Here is a 20,388-nt window from a genome sequence, read left to right on the forward strand (position 1 = left end):
CTATCATTTTTAAAGAGCTTGAGATGTGAAGGGTCAGAAAATCTCGATGTGTTGCATTAAGTATCACTTTTTTGGTGCAGCAGAAATTTAAATTGCCAGATTATTAAGTTTTTCAGAAGGATGCTTCAAAGTCTTGTAATTATTTTGTAATAATTTTGCATTAACAAACCGGCCAATTTATACTCATTCTTCAATGATGGCAATAGAACAAATACTGTACTTTGCATAAAATTCATTTATTTGATAACACATTTTGTACAAAATCACACTCTTCCCATCAATACTGAAAACTGATTGCTTTATGCTCTATTTTTAATTTGTAAAAAGTTTTTTTTGGACATTTCAGTTTGATCTTCATCCACAGCATACAAATTCTAAGGGGATATTTATATTTTTGGGGTCAGTGCTAACTTACATAACATGATTAACATTTTAACAAAGCTATATCCAAGGCGCAACAGTGACAAATGGGTTGAAATTAATCTTTTATGCCTCTTTGTTCAAAACATGGTGTAAATATAATCAAAACAATTTAAATGGGATCAGAATACAAATCACTCTTGATCCTACAGAGTGGTGGTACAGGTTTGAGGTGTTAAATGGGCCAGATCCTAATCTTATATTTCTGGCATTAGTAACTGCTTCAAACTTATTCTGAATCATAAGGAGAAACAGATCTCAGCTACAATATTTATGTATCATAAAATAGGTTAAATATGAATCCAAAGATTCTTATATAACAGCAATGCTTAATGTTCCTTTCCTAGATAATATAATTATGGCTCTTGAGTAGTATTACATCACACAAAATGTGCACACCCCAGATAGAAAACAACATAATTTTTTTTTTATCCAACGTGCTGCTTACGATATGTCTTTTTATTCTCCAGTGTAGCGGGGTAGTCGTTTTTCTTTGAAAGCATTAAGTCCTTCAATTCTGTCCTTCGTTGGAATTACCTGTAATTTAAAAAAAAAATTGTGATTCTTGCTTCAATCTCACTTTACAGAAAGAAAAGACCATTAGACCAAAAGATATAGGAGTAGAATTAGTCCATATGGCCCATCATATCTGCTCCGCCATTTCACGATGGCTGATCCATTTCCCTCTCAGCTCCAATCTCCTGCAATACTTCCTGCAACACTTCATGCTATGACTAATCAAGAATTTATCAACTTCACCTTAAATACACTCAAAGACCTGGCCTCCCAGCCGCCTGTGGCAACAAATTCCACAGATTCACCAAGGGATTCAAACGGTCATTTTCTTATCAAAGTATACAACTCTGAAATTCTTCTTCTCCAGATAGCCATGAAACAAAAATGGAAAAGAACGGCAGCAGAATCATCAACCCCCAAATCTCCCTCCCCAACAAAAACTAACAAAAAACAGAACAGGAACATCAACCACCACTCTCTGGTAAAAGTAATTCCACCTTGTCTCCATTCTAAATGGATGTCCCTTTAATCTGAGGCTGTGCCCTTTGGTCCTAGACTCCCCCACCATAGGAAACATCCTCTCTATTGAGGCATTTCAACATTTGATAGGTTTTCTCCTCTCATTCTTCTGAATTCCAGTGAGTACAGGCCCAATGCCATCAAACGCTCCTCATATGATAAGCCTTTCAATTCCAGAATCATTTTCCTGAACCTCCTTTGACCCCTTTCCAACGTCAGCACTTCTCTTAGACAAGGGCTCAGAACTGCTCACAATACTCTGTGAGGCCTCACCAGTGCTTTATAAAGCCTCAACATTACACCCTTGCTATTATATTCAAGAACTCTCAAAATGAATGCTAACACTGCATTTGCCTTCTTCACCACCGATTCACCCTACAAATCAGCCTTTAGAGAATCCTGCACAAGGACTCCCAAGTCCCTTCGAATTTTTTCTAAATTTAGAAAATAGTCTCCGCTTTTATTTCTTTTATCAAAGTGCACAACCATACACTTCCTGACACTGTATTCCATCTGCCTAAGTCCTTCTGCAGCCTCTCTGCTTCCTCAACACTACCTGCTCCTCCACCTATCTCTGTATCATCCATAAATTTGGCCACAAAGCCATCAATTCTGTCATCCAAGTCACTGACATATAATGTAAAAAAGAGCAGTCCTAACATGCATCCCTGTGGAACACTACTAGTCACCAGCAGCCAACCAGAAAAGGCTCCCTTTATTCCCAATCTTTGCCTCCTGCCAACCAGTCAATGTTCTATTCATGCTAGTCTCTTTCCTGTAATACCATGGGCTCTTAACTTGGGTGGTAATTTTGTCAAAGGCCTTCTGAAAATCGAAGTACACAACATTCACCCAGTCCCTTTTGTCTATCTAACTTGTTACTTCTTCAAAGTATTCCAACAGATTTGTCAGGCAAGATTTTCCCTCAAGAAAACTGTGCTGATTTCAGCCCATTTATGATGTACTTCCAAGTACCCCGAAACAATCAACTCCAACATCTTCCACTGACAGTGAGGTCTATAAATTCCTTTCTTCTGCCTCTCTCCCTTCTTGAAAAGTGGAGTAACATTTGAAACTTTCCAGTCCATAGGAACAATGCCAGAATCTATTGATTCTTGAAAGATCATTATTAATGCCTTCACAATCTCTTCGGCTACTTCTTTCAGTACCCTAGAGTGTAGACCATCAGGTCCCGGTGATATGTCTACTTTCAGACCTTTCAGTTGCTCAAGCACCTTTTCCCCTAGTAATGGAAACTTCACTCACCTCTGCCACCTGACATGTTTGAACTTCCTGCATACTGCTAATGGCTTCCACAGTAAAGACTGATGCAAAATACTTATTCAGTTTGTCTGCCATTTCCCTGTCTCCCCACTACAACCTCTACAGCATCATTTTCTAGCAGTCCCATATTTACTCTCACCTTTTACTCTTTATATATTTGAACAAACTTTTGGTGCCTTCATTAATATTACTGGGTAGCTTAAAGTCATATTCCATCTTTATGTCTTTTTTAGTTACCTTCTGTTGGTTGTTAAAAGCTTCCCAATTCTCTAACTTTCCACTAATTTTTGCTCTATTATATGCCCTCTCTTTGGCTTTTATGTTAGCTTCAACTTCCCATGTCAGCCACCGTTGCGTCATCCTGCCTTTAGAATACCTCCCTTGAGTTGTGTCTATCCTGCGCCTTCCAAATTGCTCCTAGAAACTCCAGGTATTACACTGTGCCGTAATCTCTGCTAGTGTTCCCTTCCAAACAACTTTGGCTAGCTCCTCTCTCACGCCTCTGTAATTGCCTTTACTTCACTGTAATACTGATACATCTGACTTTAGCTTCACCCTCTCTAGTTCAGGGTGAATTCTGTCATATTATGAACACTAGCCCCTAAGGGTTCCTTTACCTTTAGCTCTCTAATCATTTCACAACACCCAATCCAGAATAGTTGATCCCCTAGTGCAGTGGTCCCCAACCACCCAGCCGCGGACCGGTACCGGGCCACGACCATGTGCTACCGGGTCGCAAGGAAACGATATGATTTGGCAATATGAACCGATATGAGTGAGCTGCACCTTTCCTCATTCTCTGTCACGCCCACTGTTGAACTTGAATGCACGTGAGGGCCACAAGAATATTGTCAATATTAAACTGGTCTGCGGTGCACAAAAGGTTGGGGACTCCTGCCCTAGTGGGTTCAACCATGAGCTGCTCTAAAAAGCCACCTGGTAGGCATTCTACAAATTTCCCCCTCTTGGGATCCAGCACCAACCTGATTTTCCCAATCTAACTGCATATTGAAATCCCCCATGCCTATCACAATGTTGCCCTTTTGACATGACCTTTCTATCTCCTGTTGTAATTTGTGGCCCACAACTTTGCTACTGTTCAATGGCTTGTATATAACTCCCATCTGGGTCTTTTTACCCTTGCAGTTCCTAAGCTCGATCCACAACAATTCTACACCTTCTGATCCTACATCACCCCTTTCTAAGGAATTGATTTCAATTTGTACCAACAGAGCCAACCCATCCCCCTTGCCTATCTGTCTGTCCTTATGATACAACGTGTATCCTTGGATGCTAAGCTCCCAGCTATAATCGTCTTTCAGCTACAACTCAGTGACGCCCACAACGTCACAACTGTCAATTTCTAACTGTGCTACAAGTTCATCTACCTTATTCCATGTACCGTGTGCATTTAAATATAACAACTTCAGTCCTGCATTCATTACCCTTTTCAATTTTGTACCCTTTTGTACCGATTTTACATTGCAATTCATCCCATTGACTGCAATTTTGCTCTATCATCAGCTTGTCTTTTTTAGCAAATACACTGTCTCTATTCGTAAACCAACTGCCCCATCACTATGGATCCCATCCCCCTGCCAAATTAGTTTAAATCCTCCCGAATAGCTCTGGTAAACCTGCTCACAAGGATATTGGCCCACTTAAGTTCAGGTGTAACCTGTCCCCTTTTTTTTTCTACAGGTTATACCTTCCTCAGACAAGATCCCAATGATCCAGAAATCTGAAACTCTGCCTTCTGCACCCAATTTCTCAGACATGCATTGATCTGCCAAATGCTCCTATTTCTAACCCTCAATGGCATGTGGCACAGAGATTACTACCCTGACAGTCCGGCTTTTCAGCTTTCTATTCAGAACCTCTTTGCCTTTCTTACCTATGTCATTGGTGCCAATACGTACCAAGACTTCTGACTGTTCACCCTGCACATTTAGAATGCTGTGGACCTGATCTGAGACGTCCCTGACCCCGGCACCTGGGAGGCAACATACCATCCAGGGTGCCTCTTTTGCAGCCACAGAATCTTATTTCTGTTCCTCTACCACGGAATCTACTATCATTACTGCAGTCGTCTTCCCCTCTCTTCAGTTCTGAGCCTCAGTGCTAAAGACCCAATCGCTGTGGCTCCCCTGGTAAGTCATCCCACTCAATAATATCCAAAATTGTATACTTATTATCTGGGCAATGGCCACAGGGGTACTCTGTAGGATGCCCATTTTCCTTCCCTCTCCTGACACTCACCCAGCTACCTGCCTACTGCAACCTAGGGGTGACTACCTCCCTGTAACTCCTATCTATCTCCTGCATGAACCAAATGTCATTGAGCTGCAGCTCCAGATTCTTGATATGTTCTCTGAGAAGCTGTAGCTTAATGCACCTAGTACAGATGTGGCCATCCAAGAGGCTGTAGGTCTCCCAGAATTCTCCCATCCTCGACAAAGAACATAACACTGCTCCTGGAGTCATTCTCACTGCTCTAACTATCCCTAATAGATAAGGAATGAAGAATAAACCAGATACTTATCTCGCCCAAGCCTGATGAGTCAGAATCAAAGTCAAAGACTAACACCGGACCATTCCAACAATGGCCGCTCTGCTTGCCCCTGCATTATTTTTATTCGCCCTTGCTAATGAAACCTCTTCAGTGATTGGCCACAGTTAAAACTACAAGAACTGCTGTGAAGTGTTGCTTTTTCATTCTTCAATTGTAGACCTGTTTGAAGTAACCCTTTCTTTTCACGCTCCTGTTCACTGATTGGCTGAAGTTCAAGCTCCAAAAACTGCCACAAAGCACTGCTTTTCTCATCTTCAAACATGAACCTGTTGAAGTCACCTCTTCTTCTCACACTCCCATTTGCTGATTGGCCGCAGTTCAAACTCCCTTAATTTCAAACAGTTTAACATTAAAAATTAATTTGATTCTGGAAACCTTAAATACTGCTCTAGTCTTAGTTTCTATCTTGCTTCTAATCAGATATAAGAACACACCCAAAGGCAGTTTTCTTTTTCTTTTTTTGAAGACAAACTATAATGTTAAGTGCAATAATTATCTTGTTAAAAATATGGAACATTTCTATAAACATATTACACTAGACTCCTGAGTCAGTATTTGGCTCTTCAAACATCCCATTTGGTGTTTCCATTCTCATTAAATAATTGCCAAGAACAATTCCATTATGATACCATCACTCCTGATGCAATTTCCTCTTGTTGCTGACTTTCTAGGAAAGAATTTATCAAAAACACTGTTGCTGAACCTAACTTTAAAAGCAATCTGAATATCTTCAAACTACTTCCTACCCACAAAAGAATTGGCTGATCATATGCTGCAGCTCACTTTCATACTAACCAACTTATTTGTTATCCTGTATTTTTATGAAGCTTGCAATGACAAAGCAGACAGCAATGAAGAAAACAACCACAGAATACTTATTTTTCATTTATATTTATTCATTTCTTTATATATTTACTTCTTAAATGGAGAGTGGACAAATATACTGCTAAAATTCTGGAGGGGAATGTGATAGATTAGAACAATAATGAGCCAGGACAACTTCTTGCATACTAAAATAGAGTTTACAAGAATAAATGAGCCATGAATTATTATTTTTTTCATATTTGAACAGAACTGCTCACAGATTTTGTTTAATTTCCTTTCTCTCAAGTTTCATTTTAATGGATGAGTCTGACATTTCAAAAGTAACAGGGCTTTCAAAGTAAAGATCATTATCACCAGACTGGACAATTTTCGAGCAGCATCTTGGCAGGTGAACCAAGGTTGCTTTAAAACTTCTGTACAAAACCTTACCAAAATTTGAGAATTGAGAAATTTTTACACTACGGCAGTCAGTGTTTTGTGATTTTTTGTGCTAATCATCCTCTTAGTCTGGAATCAAATTCAGCTAAATTGTGAACTGATATAACAATCATTGTTTATTGTTTGTTTTTGTTTTGCAGATTAGGTAGTTATATTCCTCTCAATTTAGAGGAGTGATAATGTGATTTAAGCAAACACCAAGATAAAATTTTGAATTGGCAAAGCTTGTGTGGTTAGATATCTGCAACTATTAGATTTCCGTGCAACGGGATAATGGAAAATCCTCAAGTAAACTGCTCCAGGAAGGGCAAGGTTTGGATCATTTAGTTGGCTCTGGTATACCAAAATTAATTCTGTTTCTGTGAGCAAATCAGATTAAGGTAAGGATTCTACCCAATACACTCCTTCTGGATCACAGTCTGAGTCTCAAAGCTAGATTAAATATAAATAATTTGTAGTGAAGAAACCTGGAATTTGCATTTCTGAATGTTCTTAAGTAGTTAACATCTTTGGTAAAGGTACCTATATTGCTTTATGGAGTGAATTCTGAACAACATGATCTGCTGATGGATGGATAAACTGAATGTCTTATCATTCCTTACCCCTAGGGAATGGAGGTGGATGTCTCAGCAGGAGGAGGGACAAGATGAGGAGGAGAAAACTTCCCCAGAGCATATAGCCTGGAGAATTAGGTGATTGGAGATTAGTTTTCAGTGTGACTTGAAATAATCATGTGGCCAGAAATTGATTATGAATGAGTAGGAAAGGTTCTATGGATAAGGAGGAAAGAAGAGAGGACAATTAAATCAGGGAAGAACTCTGTCATGCAAAGGACTTTGATGTTCCTGTGAAAGCCATGTGACGAAAGAGGATTACAAAGAGTACACATAGATTAAGATGTTAACTGTCCTGTGCTGGCACCAGTGGGATCATCAGTTGATCTGCTATCTGTCTTCAGGAGAAAGAGAGATAAATAAGACAATGGAGCAGCATTTGGAAATGTTAATGAAGAGACGAGAGAGTTTAACGGAAGGAGACACCGGTCTGGGTATAGTCAAGATCGGCTCCGTTTGAACCCTGAACTGTTTGAAGTGTGATGGACAGGCGATACCCCAGCAGGGGGATAAAAAGGGACGGGTTCGCTAAGGCAGGACACACACGACACCACGAAGTAACGAGACCCTGGAAGCGGTGCACCTCCCATAAGTCGGTGGGAGTTTTTGGAGGGCTGTCGCGGGACCAAGCCATAGATGCACAGGGTGGAAAGGTATGATCAGCGGGAACCTGGTGTGTGTCCACCCTTGCCTGGGTGCCAGGATCACTGCAGAGGAACGATTGTATCTGAAACGGAGGGGTCACAGTCGGTGACCTCAGAAGACATTACAAAGGGCTCGCCTGAAAGCTGACTGCGAAGAATATCGAAGGTCTGTTTGGAAGCCGTTTTGAATATTCATTCGCTTTCGCCCTCTCTCTCCTTCCCCCGCCCCCGGCACGGCAGTGATTACTGTGAACTGAACTGAACTCAATTGAACTGAACTTTGCGTCAGTTTGAAACTGGTCATTTACCCCTAAACGATGATAGAGCTTGATTGATCCTATTATCCTAGTTCTGTGTACATGTGTGTTTATCATTGCTGAACTGTTGCATTTATTATCCTTTTGATTAGAGTACTGTGTTGCTTATTTCTTTAATAAAACTTTCTTAGTTCCAGTAATCCAGACTCCAACTGAGTGATCCATTTCTGCTGGTTTGGCAACCCAGTTACGGGGTACGTAACAGCCAGCATTTATTTCCCGCTCTCATTGGCTTGAAAAGATGGGGATAAGCATTCTCCTTGAAATGCTGTGTGTGTAAGTCTTTATAGTGAATTCTATAATCTAGCAGCCGAGGGAGAAAGCATTAAAGAATACCAGGATGAGATTCATGCGGGCATTACATTCTGAGACCAAAGGAATTGAGCAAAATGAGGTGCTGGAAGAAATAATAAGATCTGAGGGAAGAATGAATAATTTGAAATTATGAAGAAAGAATGTTTTATATTTTTGCTTTAAAAAAGAAATAAAGGATATGTTTCATTACACGTCAAATAAAAAACATGAAGGAAGGCAGTATTTCTAGTAAGAGACTATATAGGAGCCAAGTGATTCCCAACAAAGATGGGCTCTCATTCAGAACAGACAACATGACTTGTGCTAACTATTGCAATTCCTGCTTTGTAGCTAGGTATTTGGAAGAGTGCCCTTTTTCTTTTGAGAACCAGCTAGTTATTGTTCAGAATTTAGCGAGAGAGGGCCTTCCTCCTTTGCATCTATCATCCATTTAATAATTAAATGCAACGTTTCAATTTTTTTCAGCTGCTTTGGCCAGGGAATAGTAAAAATGAACAAAAAAAAATAAAAAATACTGCATATAAGAATGTGATGTGATACTTAAGAGGACACAGCTAAAGGAGTAAAATAACATGAACATATCAGATCTACCTGAGCATAACAAGCTTCTTCTATTTCTAAGCCTGTTTTCAAATCAACCTGAAAAAGAAACAAGTATTAATAAATGGAAAATTAGGAAAAGACACGAGGAAAAAGGAATAGAGTGAAGAGGAGGAGGACATGGAAAAATAAACTGAAGCTTACCTTTAGGTAATCCTCCCAACAGGTATTGTATCAAAATTATAAAATTCTCACTTGCGTCTTTCCCATTTTTCGTTTGATACCAGATGATAACAGTAATTTTATTTGTTCTACAGATCATCTTAAGACAAATTGTTAGTTCATATTCAGATGTCATTAAACTTATTTAAATATCCCCTATCATCTTTTGGACAAAGCATTTATTCATACACAAGGTTTGCTTGTGCTAATATCAATACTACTATGTTGACTCAGACCTAGCTGACGTAGTAATAATATCAATGCTTATCCTATCCTGTATAAGCATGAACACTTTTGTTTCCTTTTCCTTTGTTTCTTGGTTTAGTCTATTTGTGTTACCAGCAGATCTGACAATGAAGTTATCAACCTTGCTACTCAACCCCACCCACCAAACATTCCATACTGCCTTTATATGAATAGGTCGCTTTTATGGTAAGGTAAATGTTTGTAAAATACTTGAGACAATAAATCAACTAACCGCTTCTCCACATGATGCCTGGCTCATTTACTCATTTTAGTTTCACTGGTTGCCCAATATGACTGAAAAGAATTGTTGACCTTTATGATCTCACTTTAACATAAAACAAAACTAATTTTTAGCAAATTACTTTCACAATAACTTCTTCTTCATGTGCCTTACACGTTACATGCTTGGGTGATCATGGCTCTCCACATCCAACGATCCCTCGCAGCGTCAATGATATCTCGCACACTTAGATCTGATAGTTCTTTCACAGCGTCCATATATTTTCTTCTTTACCTTTCTCTACCACATTTCCCAGGCATACGGCCTTGTAATGTAAGGCATTCTATTTCTCCTTTTCTGATGACATGGCCTAGAAATTTAAGTTTCCTTTCATTTAATGTTCTCATTAAAGATCTTTCTATATGGGCACGTTGGAGTACTGTCTCATTAGTTACCCCATCTCTATATGATATTTTCAGCATTCTTCAAAGAAACCACACTTCTGTTGCTTCTAAGTTTTTTTGGGAGTTCTAGTGTTATAGTCCATGTTTCGGAAGCATACAGCAAGATTGACAAGATGTAACATTTTAGTAGCCTAAGCCTTGTTGTCATAGAAATGTGTCCGTCGGTAAAAATGGGTTTCATTTTTTGGAAGTTGGTTTTGGCAATGGCAATTCTTCTTTTTATTTCTACTTTACTTCTAGCTCTTGTGATATAAAGCTACCAAGGTAATTAAAGCTGGTCTTTTGTTCAATCTCTTGGTTACCAATGTACAATTGGCAGTTGGGAGTATCCTGCTGTTTTGATATTACCACACATTTGATTTTTTTTACAGTTGATGGTTAGACCAAAATCTGCGCTTGTTTGTACTACGTTTGTACTTTGTCTAGGAGAATTTGTAGGTCCTCTGTAGCACTTGCTGTTAGGGTGGCATCGTCTGCATATCTTATATTGTTGATGTAACACCTCCAGTTTTTATCCCATACAGATCTTTTTCTCTGAGAATCACTTCACTATAGATATTAAATAATTGTGGTGAGGCAACGCATCCTTGTCTATCTCCTCTTTGAATTTTAATCCAACTGCTTATATTATCATCAATTTTTACCGCCACCATTTATATAATATAAATTTTAAAATATAAATTTTAAAGCAGTTGGTTGGTCCCTTCCATCAATGTTTAGTTTAGCGAGAATTTGAAATAATTTTTCATGTTGCACTTTGTCAAATGCTTTAGTGAAATCAATAAAACATAAAAAGACATCATTTTGATATTCAATTGCCCTTTCTGAAAGCATTCGTAGTATGAAAATTGTGTTCCTAGTTCCTCTATCCTCAATAAACCCATATTGCAGTTTAGAAGTTTCTGGCCTTAAACTGTTTTTAATTCAACTCAGAACAACTCTCAACAAAATCTTTATTATGTGACTCATAAGACTGATTGTTCTATAATTTTCGCAGGCAATAGTTCCAGTAATTTTTGGCAGAGTTATACATACTAATTTCAAGAGATCATCAGGCAACACACCAGACTCATATATGCCATTAAACAGTTCAAAAAGAGTATCTATGCCCAGATCTTCTAGGGCTTGTATCACTTCCATTGAAATTTCATCAGGTCCAGTGACTTTACCACGTTTCATGCTTTTCATTGCTTTAGTTATTTATTCTCTGCTAATAGGTGGGCCAGAATTAGGGTGTTTAATATTTGGGGGTTCCCCTCTATTATCTTCAAAAAGCTGCTCTATATACCGAATCCACCTCTCACATACTTTATCTGGATCTGTTAGTATGGATCCGTCTGCATCCTGTAGAGGAGGTTTTCTTAATTCCAGTAATTTCCTTAATTTTCTTGTGCACTTCTTTGCTGTTGTTAATATGATCGTCTACCTCACTGCATTTTTGATTCAGCCATTCTTCCTTTGCAATATTGCAGAATTGTCTGATCTGTCTGTCTAGCTCTCTGAATTGCACTTCATTATTCTTCACTAACCTTCTTTGTTCCATCAGATCTAGAATTTCTTGGGTTATCCACCCCTTGTTGGTGTGTTGGATTTCTTGCACTGGGATTACCTCCTCTGCTGATTGCTGTATAGCATATCTAAATCTGTCCCAAATAGGTGTTGTTTCGTTTTCACTGAGGTGTTCTTCTACAGCTGTCTTGAATTGTTGCTTAAGTATGCTATCATTTTTAAGTTCTCCCAACATACATTTCTTTCTCTTTTTTCCATGTTTCAGTTTCTTTAATTTTGTTTTAATGGTAGCTATTACTGGATGGTGATCTGAACCACAGTCTGCTCCTGGGTAGGCTTTAGAATTTGTGATATTATTTCTAAAGCATTCATTGATGGTAATGAAATCTATTTGATTTCATAATAACTAATACACAAAAATCTTGTATTATGACACCAAGGTAAACTTCAGCTCCATAGAAGTAACAACTTCATTCTGATATTCCTACCCTGTAAAAGTTGGTAGATTGCTGATTTGATCTGCAGCAGCATAGATATACCAGAGGAAACATTTTCAAAAATGATATAACAGAGTTCATTATTGCAGATTGCTGGGTAGGAATTGCCTTTGACAGAGCAACTCAGGGAGAGTTGCAGATGCATGAATAGTCCTTCAACTGAAGCATGCAGTACACTTGGAACCTGGCAACTCATCCCCAAGCAACTACAAATAAAATAGATTACAAAATTCTAAGAATGGTAATTGCCAGTACAAATGTTAGTGCTTTTAACAAAAAAAACCACCTAACTCAACAGAAACAATACTATAACATTAAACATAACACAAAAAAAAACATCTGATCGTGTGCATTTTATTTAATGTTACAATATTTATCCTGTTCTGGCACCCTCTTCTTTGTGAATTTTATATATGGCTTTGATTCAGGAAGTGGAAGGGTCAGATGATAAGCTTGTACCAATTTATGATGAGTAGCGGAAAGTTTAGGAGACAATGGAGTAACATTTTTAAGAAGAAAGTGGTAGGTGTACTGCCGGGGTTGGCGGTAGATGTTGATACTATAGGATCATTCAAGAGGTTCTTAGATGGGCGTATTGATGTAGGCAAAATAGAAAGTTATGTTTTGTGTAAGAGGGAAGGATTAGATTGATGGTGGAGTGGGTTTCAATAGGCTGGCATAACATGTGGGTCGAAGAGCCTATACTGTGCTGCACTGTTCTATATTCTACGTTTCAAAGGTATCTTTCTTTAAAAAATCTTTAAAAAATTAGACTACAGAATGAGCTAGTTAATTTTCAGGCTTTAGCCAAAACAAAGCCTCTGGTATTAGTTATTAACACCCTGGGAAAAAAGTACTGGCTCTCCACTTCATTTATGCCTCTCATAATCTTATACACCTTTAACAAGTTGCCTCTTATCCTCATCTGCTCCAAATGGAAAAACCCTTGATTGCTGAACCTTATAACATCTTATAACATCATAAGACCTTATAACATTGGAGCAGAATTAGGCCATTTGCCCCTTCGAGTCCGCTCCGCCATTCAATCATGGCTGATCTTTTTTTCTCCCCTCCTTAGCCCCACTCCTTAGCCTTTACTCCATAACTTCTGATGCTGTGTCCAATCAAAAAGCGGTCAATTTCTGCCTTAAATACACCCAACAATCTAGCCGCCACAACTGCCTGTGATAATAAATTCCACAAGTTCACCACCCTCTGGCTAAAGAAACTTCTCCGCATCTCTGTTTTAAATGGACGCCTCTCTATCCCGAGGCTGCGCCCTCTTGTCCTAGACTCCACAACCATAGAAAATGTCCTTCCACGTTATTATATCTAGGCCTTTCAACATTCGAAAGGTTTCAATGAGATCCCCTATCATCCTTCTAAATTCCAGAGAGTACAGACCCAGAGCTATCAAACGTTCCTCGTATGATAAGCCTTTCATTCCTGGAATTATCCTTGTGAACCTCCTCTGAGTCCTCTCTAATGCCAGCACATCTTTTCTTAGATGGGGAGCCCAAAACTCTTCACAATACTCAAGGTGAGGCCTCACTTTTGCCATAAAGCCTCAGCATCACACCCCTGCTCTCGTGTCCTAGACCTCTTGAAATGAATGCTAACATGGCATTTGCCTTTCTCACCACCTCCTCTACCTGCAACTTAATCTTTAGGTTGTTCTGCACAAGAACTCCCAAGTTCTTTTGCATCTCAGATTTTTGGATTTTCTCCCTATTTAGAAAATAGTCTGCACATTTATTTCTTCTACTAAAGTGCAAGACCACGCATTTTCAAACATTGTGTTTCATTTGCCACTTTCTTGCCCATTCTGTCTAAGGCCTTCTGCAGCCTACTTGTTTCCTCAATACTACATGCCCTTCAACTAATCTTTGTATCATCCGCAAACATGGCAACAAAGCCATCTATTCCATCATCTAAATCATTAATATACAGCATAAAAAGCAGTCCTAACACTGACCCCTGCGGAACAGCACTAGTCACATTCACTGCCTCCTACAAATCAGCCAATGCTCTAACCATGCCAGTAACTTTCCTGTAATACCATGGGCTCTTAACTTGGTAAGCCGCCTCATGCGTGGCACCTTGTCAAAGACCTTCTAAAAGTCCAAATATATAACATACACTGCATCCCCTTTATCTATCTGACATGTAATCTCCTCAAAGAATTCCAACAGGTTCATCAGACCAGACTTTCCCTTAGAGAAACCATGCTGACTTTGTACTATCTTGTCCTGTGTCACCAAGTAATCTATAACCTTAACAATTGACTTCAACATCTTCCCAACCATTGAGGTCAGGCTAACTGGTCTATAATTTTCTTTCTGCTGCCTTCCTCCTTTCTTAAAGAGTGGAGTAACATTTGCAATTTTCCAGTCCTCTGGCACCATGCCAGAGTCCAATGATTTTTGAAAGATCATTACTAATGTCTCCACAATCTCTACCTCCACCTCCTTCAGAACCGAGGGTGCAGTTTATCAGGTCCTGGTAACTTATGCACCTTTAGGTCTTTCAGCTTTTTGAGCACCTTATCCCTTGTAATAGTAACTGTATTCACTTCTCTCTCCTCACACACTTCAACATCTGCCACACTGCTAGTGTCTTCCACAGTGAAGACTGATGCAAAATACTCATTTAGTTCATCAGCCATCTGCTTGTCCCCCATTATTATTTCTCCAACCTCAGTTTCTAGAGGTCCTATGTCCACTCTCATCTCTTTTTTATATTTTACATCCTTGAAAAAGCGTTTACTATCCACTTTGATAGTTTGCTAGCTTGCTTTCATATTTCATCTTTTCCCTCCTAACGTCTCTTTTAACTGTTCTCTGTTGATTTTTAAATGCTTTGCAAACCTGTCTTCCTACTAATTTTTGCTTTGTTGTATTCCCTCTTGTTTTTACATTAGCTTTGACTTCCCTTGTCAGGTACAGTTGTACTATTTTGCCATTTCAGTATTTCTTCATTTTTGGAATACATCTATCCTGCACCTTCCTCATTTTTCCCAGAAATTCACACTCTGCTGTCAGCCCTGACAGCATCTCCTTCCAATTTACTTTAGCCAACAACTCTCTCATACCACTGTAATTCCCTTTACTCCACTGAATTACTGCTTCGTCAGACCTTACTTTCTCCCAAACAGATTTCAAGTTGAACTCAATCATATTGTGATCACTGCCTACTAAGGGTTCTTTTACCTTAAGCTCCCTAATCATTTCCAGTTCATTACATAACACCCAACCCAGTATAGCTGATCCCCTAGTAGGCTCAGCAACAAACTGCTCTAAAAAGCCATCTCATAGGCATTCAACAATCTCACTCTCTTGAGATCCACTACCAATCTGATTTTCCCAATTGACGTGTATGTTCAAATTTCCCATTACTATCATACCATTGCCCTTTTGACATACTTTTTCTATTTCCCGTTGTAATCTGTGATCCACATCCCAGCTACTGTTTGGCAGCCTGTATATAACTGCCATTGGGGCTCTTTTACCCTTGTAGTATCTTAACTCAGCCCAGAAGGATTCAACATCCTTCTACTGATTTAATGCCATTCTTTCTACTGACTTGATGCCATTCTTTACCAGCAGAGCTACGCCATCCCCTCTACCTACCTTCCTATCTCTCCATGTAACCTTGGGCATTCGGCTTCCAACTACAACCTCATAAAACATGTCCTCTAATCCATGAAGCATCCTGATAAATTTCCTTTGCACCTTCTTTAATTTGGTTTCAGGTCAATGAAAAGTTTTAGAAATGAGGCATGTAGCACTTATTTTTAAGTTGTAACCCAATGGCAGTTAATTTAAAATCATATATTTTATTAAAGGCTTAATGTCTACAAGGCTGGTAATGATGCAAGCCCAGTCATGTTTAAGAATCCTATGTCAATTTCAGCCGTGGTTGATCTGAAAAATTAATTTACATTTGCAAGGACTACTACGGCATCATGGTTCTGATAGTACAGACTGCCGAGAGGATCACCATGGTCTCCCTCCCCCCTGTTTGTAACATTTACTGGGAGTGTTGTTCACAAAGGGCCCAGAACATTATTGAGGATCCATACGACCATTCCAAAAATCTCTTTGACCCACGACCATCAGGTAGGAAGTACTGGAGCTTCAGGACTAGGACTGCCAGACTGGGTAAGAGCTTCTTACCCCAAGGCTGTGATATCAATGAAAATCCTACCACCACTGAGGTTTCATCACTAGGACAGCAAGCTGTTTACTATTTACTGTTTACCTGTGCTGTGCACTTCACATGCATTTTGAATTATATTTAGTTAACTTACTTGTGGTAATACTTTGTTTTATGTGCTGTGTGTGATATATGTTTCGTGTGTGCATCTTGATCGAGATGAATGTTGTTTTGTTTGCTGGTATATATGTATGTAGGGGTCAGATGACAATGAACTGGGACAGAGGCAAATTAGGTGGACCATCTTTTCGAAATCTTAAAATAATGACTCTATCCTAACCTGCTTGTAAGAGCCTCATGCACATGAACCTTACAATGAAGGGACCCATCGTCACGTTGTGTTTCAGTGGGCTCTGGATATGAAATTCTGGCAGAGGTAGTCTGAACTGCCAGGAAGTTCTGGCACAATGGTATTTCCATTGATTTCAATGAAGGAAATGATGAAGATTAACTGTATGGCTTGATTGTGTAGTTTTTAAAATGTGAGTATATTAGATGCTTAGTTTTTGTTTACAAAATTAACAATAATTCTTTAATCATGTTTGAATGTTTTTCACATAATTAACATTCTGTGTTCGATAATTCTGGTTTAGCCATAAGATGAAAATACCACTAAGACAATCAATGGTAGAGCAGTAAAGGTGCATTTAAAAGAAAGTTAATGAATGCAAGATGAAGAAAGTCATAGAAACAAATTAAAGTGGGCTTGCATGGGACATGAACAATGTGGGCCAGTTGGTATAACTGCATGAGATTTAATTTTCTTTTTGTAAGTGCAAAGCTCAGTTGAGTTTATCATCTGAAATCAGTGGAAACTTTAAGTGTTTTATATTCCTTGGGAGAAAGAAATTCTTAGCACCGAACAATAGCAAATCACAGATGGCTAAAACATTTCACATAATGCCCCAAAATATACATACATTCAAGAATTGCTAAATCTATTTTTTTTTAAGTTTACCAGAAATCACTCAACGTACCCTAGATCAAAATGGTTAACTAACAATGATTAAGTTCATGTATTAACCTCAAGCTGCAGGGGGAACAAATTGGGGTATTACCCAAACCTGGACAACTAAAATTTATTTTGGGCTGAAGAAAATTATTGAGCCATCAGACAAAACTCAGTATCCAAAGAAAAGTCATGTGCTAACTCAAAGTGTCACTAATGTATTAGTTCTAGGGCTAACAAAATCCGTGTTCACAAAGGCAAGTAGATGGGAGTTTGATAATCAAAAATCATTCATGCACACTGTGCCACTGTAGGTTATCACTACATTGCTAGCTAAAGAAATAAGGCTTCGAATTAATGTTAGCCCAAAGTATTGTTTAGCCACAGTTTGGTCATCTTGATGTATCTAAGCTAAGGAGCCTTTTTAAAGTAGTACATAGTTGGCTCAGGAAGCATGTGTGGGGGGCAAAGAAAAAGATAATGATTCAGGTCAAATGCCCTTCATCAGAACCAAGGAATTTTGTATCAGTAATAGCCAAACATACTGATTTTGGTCTGAGAAATAAAACTCATTTTAAAATAGTGAAACAAATTAAAATTCCAGGATCTAGACTGTTCAGTTTAATGTGCACACTGTTCATCTACTGTAACATTCTTCATAAGTAGCAAATGGCTATAAAACATTTTCTTAGGTGTACACTGAAACAAACGTTTCATCACTCTGGAAACTGCTGAAAGGGATACAGTGAAAGTCCAATAATGTAGCATGAATTTCATGAAGTGGGATTGGCAGATTTTCTGAACTACTGGACATTATTTTTATTAATACTTCTAACACTTTTTCATTACTTTTAGATTTATACTGTATGATACATTTTCCACTGAACCAGGTAAATGGAAAAGTAGTGCAGAAATCAGGGCCTCGCAACTGGAAAGGGAGAACAGTGAACAATACTTGGCAAGTTACTTGTTGAACCTTGTGGATTTTTGAATATTGGGTAGTGGATTATCTAAGTTTTACTGCATAGTTAATCATGTTGATCAAGAACAGTCCTAGAGGGAAAGAAGACAGAAATTTAGGAATTTTGAGAGTCAAGATCTTAGGTAGCAGAAAACCATCAACAGTGGAATGGAGTGGAATACAATACAACGGATTCCAGTTAACTGGGACTCAGTTAATCAGGAAAGCCACTTATTTGGGACAAATAACAAAAAAAAATAATTGAGGAAATTGCTGGATTCTCTTCATTTACTTGGGAAACTATGCCACTTAATTGTACTGGAGACTGCTGCTGAACAGATTCTAACGAGCATCAGGTACAAGAACTTATGTGGTCGTTAGGCACTATACTGTGCTCAGAGTGAAGAGTTTTTAAATAGCGTCAGTTGCATGTTTTTGTGTTCAAAAAGCAGTCATTTTTGTCACTGGTGGTTGGCAAAAAATAAGCAGTAAGACAATTCAAAACTGTTTTGCTCATTGTGGTTTCAAGCATTGAGGCTCGGAGATGCCAGAAACGACCAACAGTGAAAGTGAAACAATGTCACTACTTCAACAAGTTAGGGACTACAAAGAATTTGAAGGTATTGATAATCTTCTTGAGTGTTACAATGAATTGAAGATTTGAAGGACGTGCTCATTGATAGCATTGTATAAAGGCAGTCCATTATCCGCACTAGGTATCTGCATTGATTTTGTTCATTGCTTACATGGATGAATTCCTCCATTGATAACTATTAGGAACTAATACACAGTTCAATAGGACAGCAGAATCCTAATTTTATTTTGTATTTCATTTAAATACATAATATATTACTCAGTTTGTCTTTTTTATATCTTTTTAACTACTTCCATGGAACTTCAGCTTTGAGGCGCTGCTTAACTGGGCCAAAATATACTGGTCCCAATGTGACCCGATTAACTAGAATCCACCGTAATTGCAAAAAGATCAGATTCAGAAGAATGCAGTGTTTTTCGGGCATTAATGGAAGGTTAAAGAGAGACAAAAAAGCAGGTGTCATTTTGACAGAATCTCAAAATACATGACATAACATGCGTCTTCATTTTTGCTCATATACAACCAAGTGGCTATGCTGCAAATTACTGTACTTCCTGACTGCATTTATAACACTTCAAAAGGCACAATCTTGCCTGAGCCTCAGGCAAAATAAAATCAAGATTCAAGATTATTTAATGTCATTTCCAGTACACGGTGTAAAGGAGAATAATTGATACTCTGAATTCAATGCAGCACAAAAACCACAATAAAAATAAATACACAAGATAGCTTAAATACATTTTTTGATTGTATGTACATAAAGTGACGCTAGGTCTGTATATAAGGTGACTTTGACAGGAAATGATAAAGTAATAGTGTTGGGGGGTGTGGAAGAATGGATTAATGGCTGGAGGTAAAAAAAAAATAAAATTGAGGCATCTCACGATTCCTGGTGGCCAAAAACAGAGTGCCCACATTAAAAGGATGAGACAATAGCTTTGTGAATTAGACTAGTGGTGTTGCCAAACTAACAATTATTTGCATCAGAATTCTTTTAATCTTTATGTAATTCACAAGTAAAATAACAAGTAGCAATATTAACTTTTACACCAGTTCTGAATCATTGCATTCTCCTACAGCTACAATTAAGAATTTATCATGATGCTTGAAAATTTAGCTGTGAATAGGGTGGATAGCATTTGCACAGTGACAAAAGAATAACCAATTTTAAATAACACTAGTTGAATAATACCCCAAGAAACTTAGCTAATGAAATAAATAAGAGACAAACATAGTCAAACAAACAAAATTTACCTCTACCCCGTGGTTGATGGCCAGTTTTGCTAATCTCACTGCAATAGGTCCCTTAAAAATAAAACAATAATAAATTATTAGCACACAATTTAACCAACTCAAGAACCTTTAGATACACATGGTAGATAAACATATTAATTATTAGTGAACTATATAAGAAAGCCTTAGTTTTTAATCAATCTTAATATAAATTATGCAGTTCATATAATTAAGAGATCAGCTGTTCCTAGTTGGACTATATTCTTGAAATAG

General features: G+C 38.2%; 1 protein-coding gene across 2 annotated transcripts in view; it reads right to left on the reverse strand.

Annotated features, from left to right (window-relative positions):
- Positions 1-217: 217 nt before the first annotated feature.
- The window catches only part of auh (AU RNA binding protein/enoyl-CoA hydratase), a 194,749-nt gene continuing 174,578 nt past the window's right edge, over positions 218-20,388 (reverse strand). For both annotated transcript variants that reach the window (XM_072281694.1, XM_072281693.1), the window contains 3 exons: positions 20,137-20,187; positions 9,056-9,103; positions 218-957 (listed from right to left, as the gene is read on the reverse strand). In XM_072281694.1, coding sequence (XP_072137795.1) covers positions 880-957; positions 9,056-9,103; positions 20,137-20,187 — 177 coding nt within the window. In that variant the 3' untranslated portion in view covers positions 218-879. The remainder of the gene's footprint in view (positions 958-9,055; positions 9,104-20,136; positions 20,188-20,388) is intronic.

Source organism: Mobula birostris, chromosome 17 (genome assembly GCF_030028105.1).
Source record: "Mobula birostris isolate sMobBir1 chromosome 17, sMobBir1.hap1, whole genome shotgun sequence".
NCBI classification, from domain to species: domain Eukaryota; kingdom Metazoa; phylum Chordata; class Chondrichthyes; order Myliobatiformes; family Myliobatidae; genus Mobula; species Mobula birostris.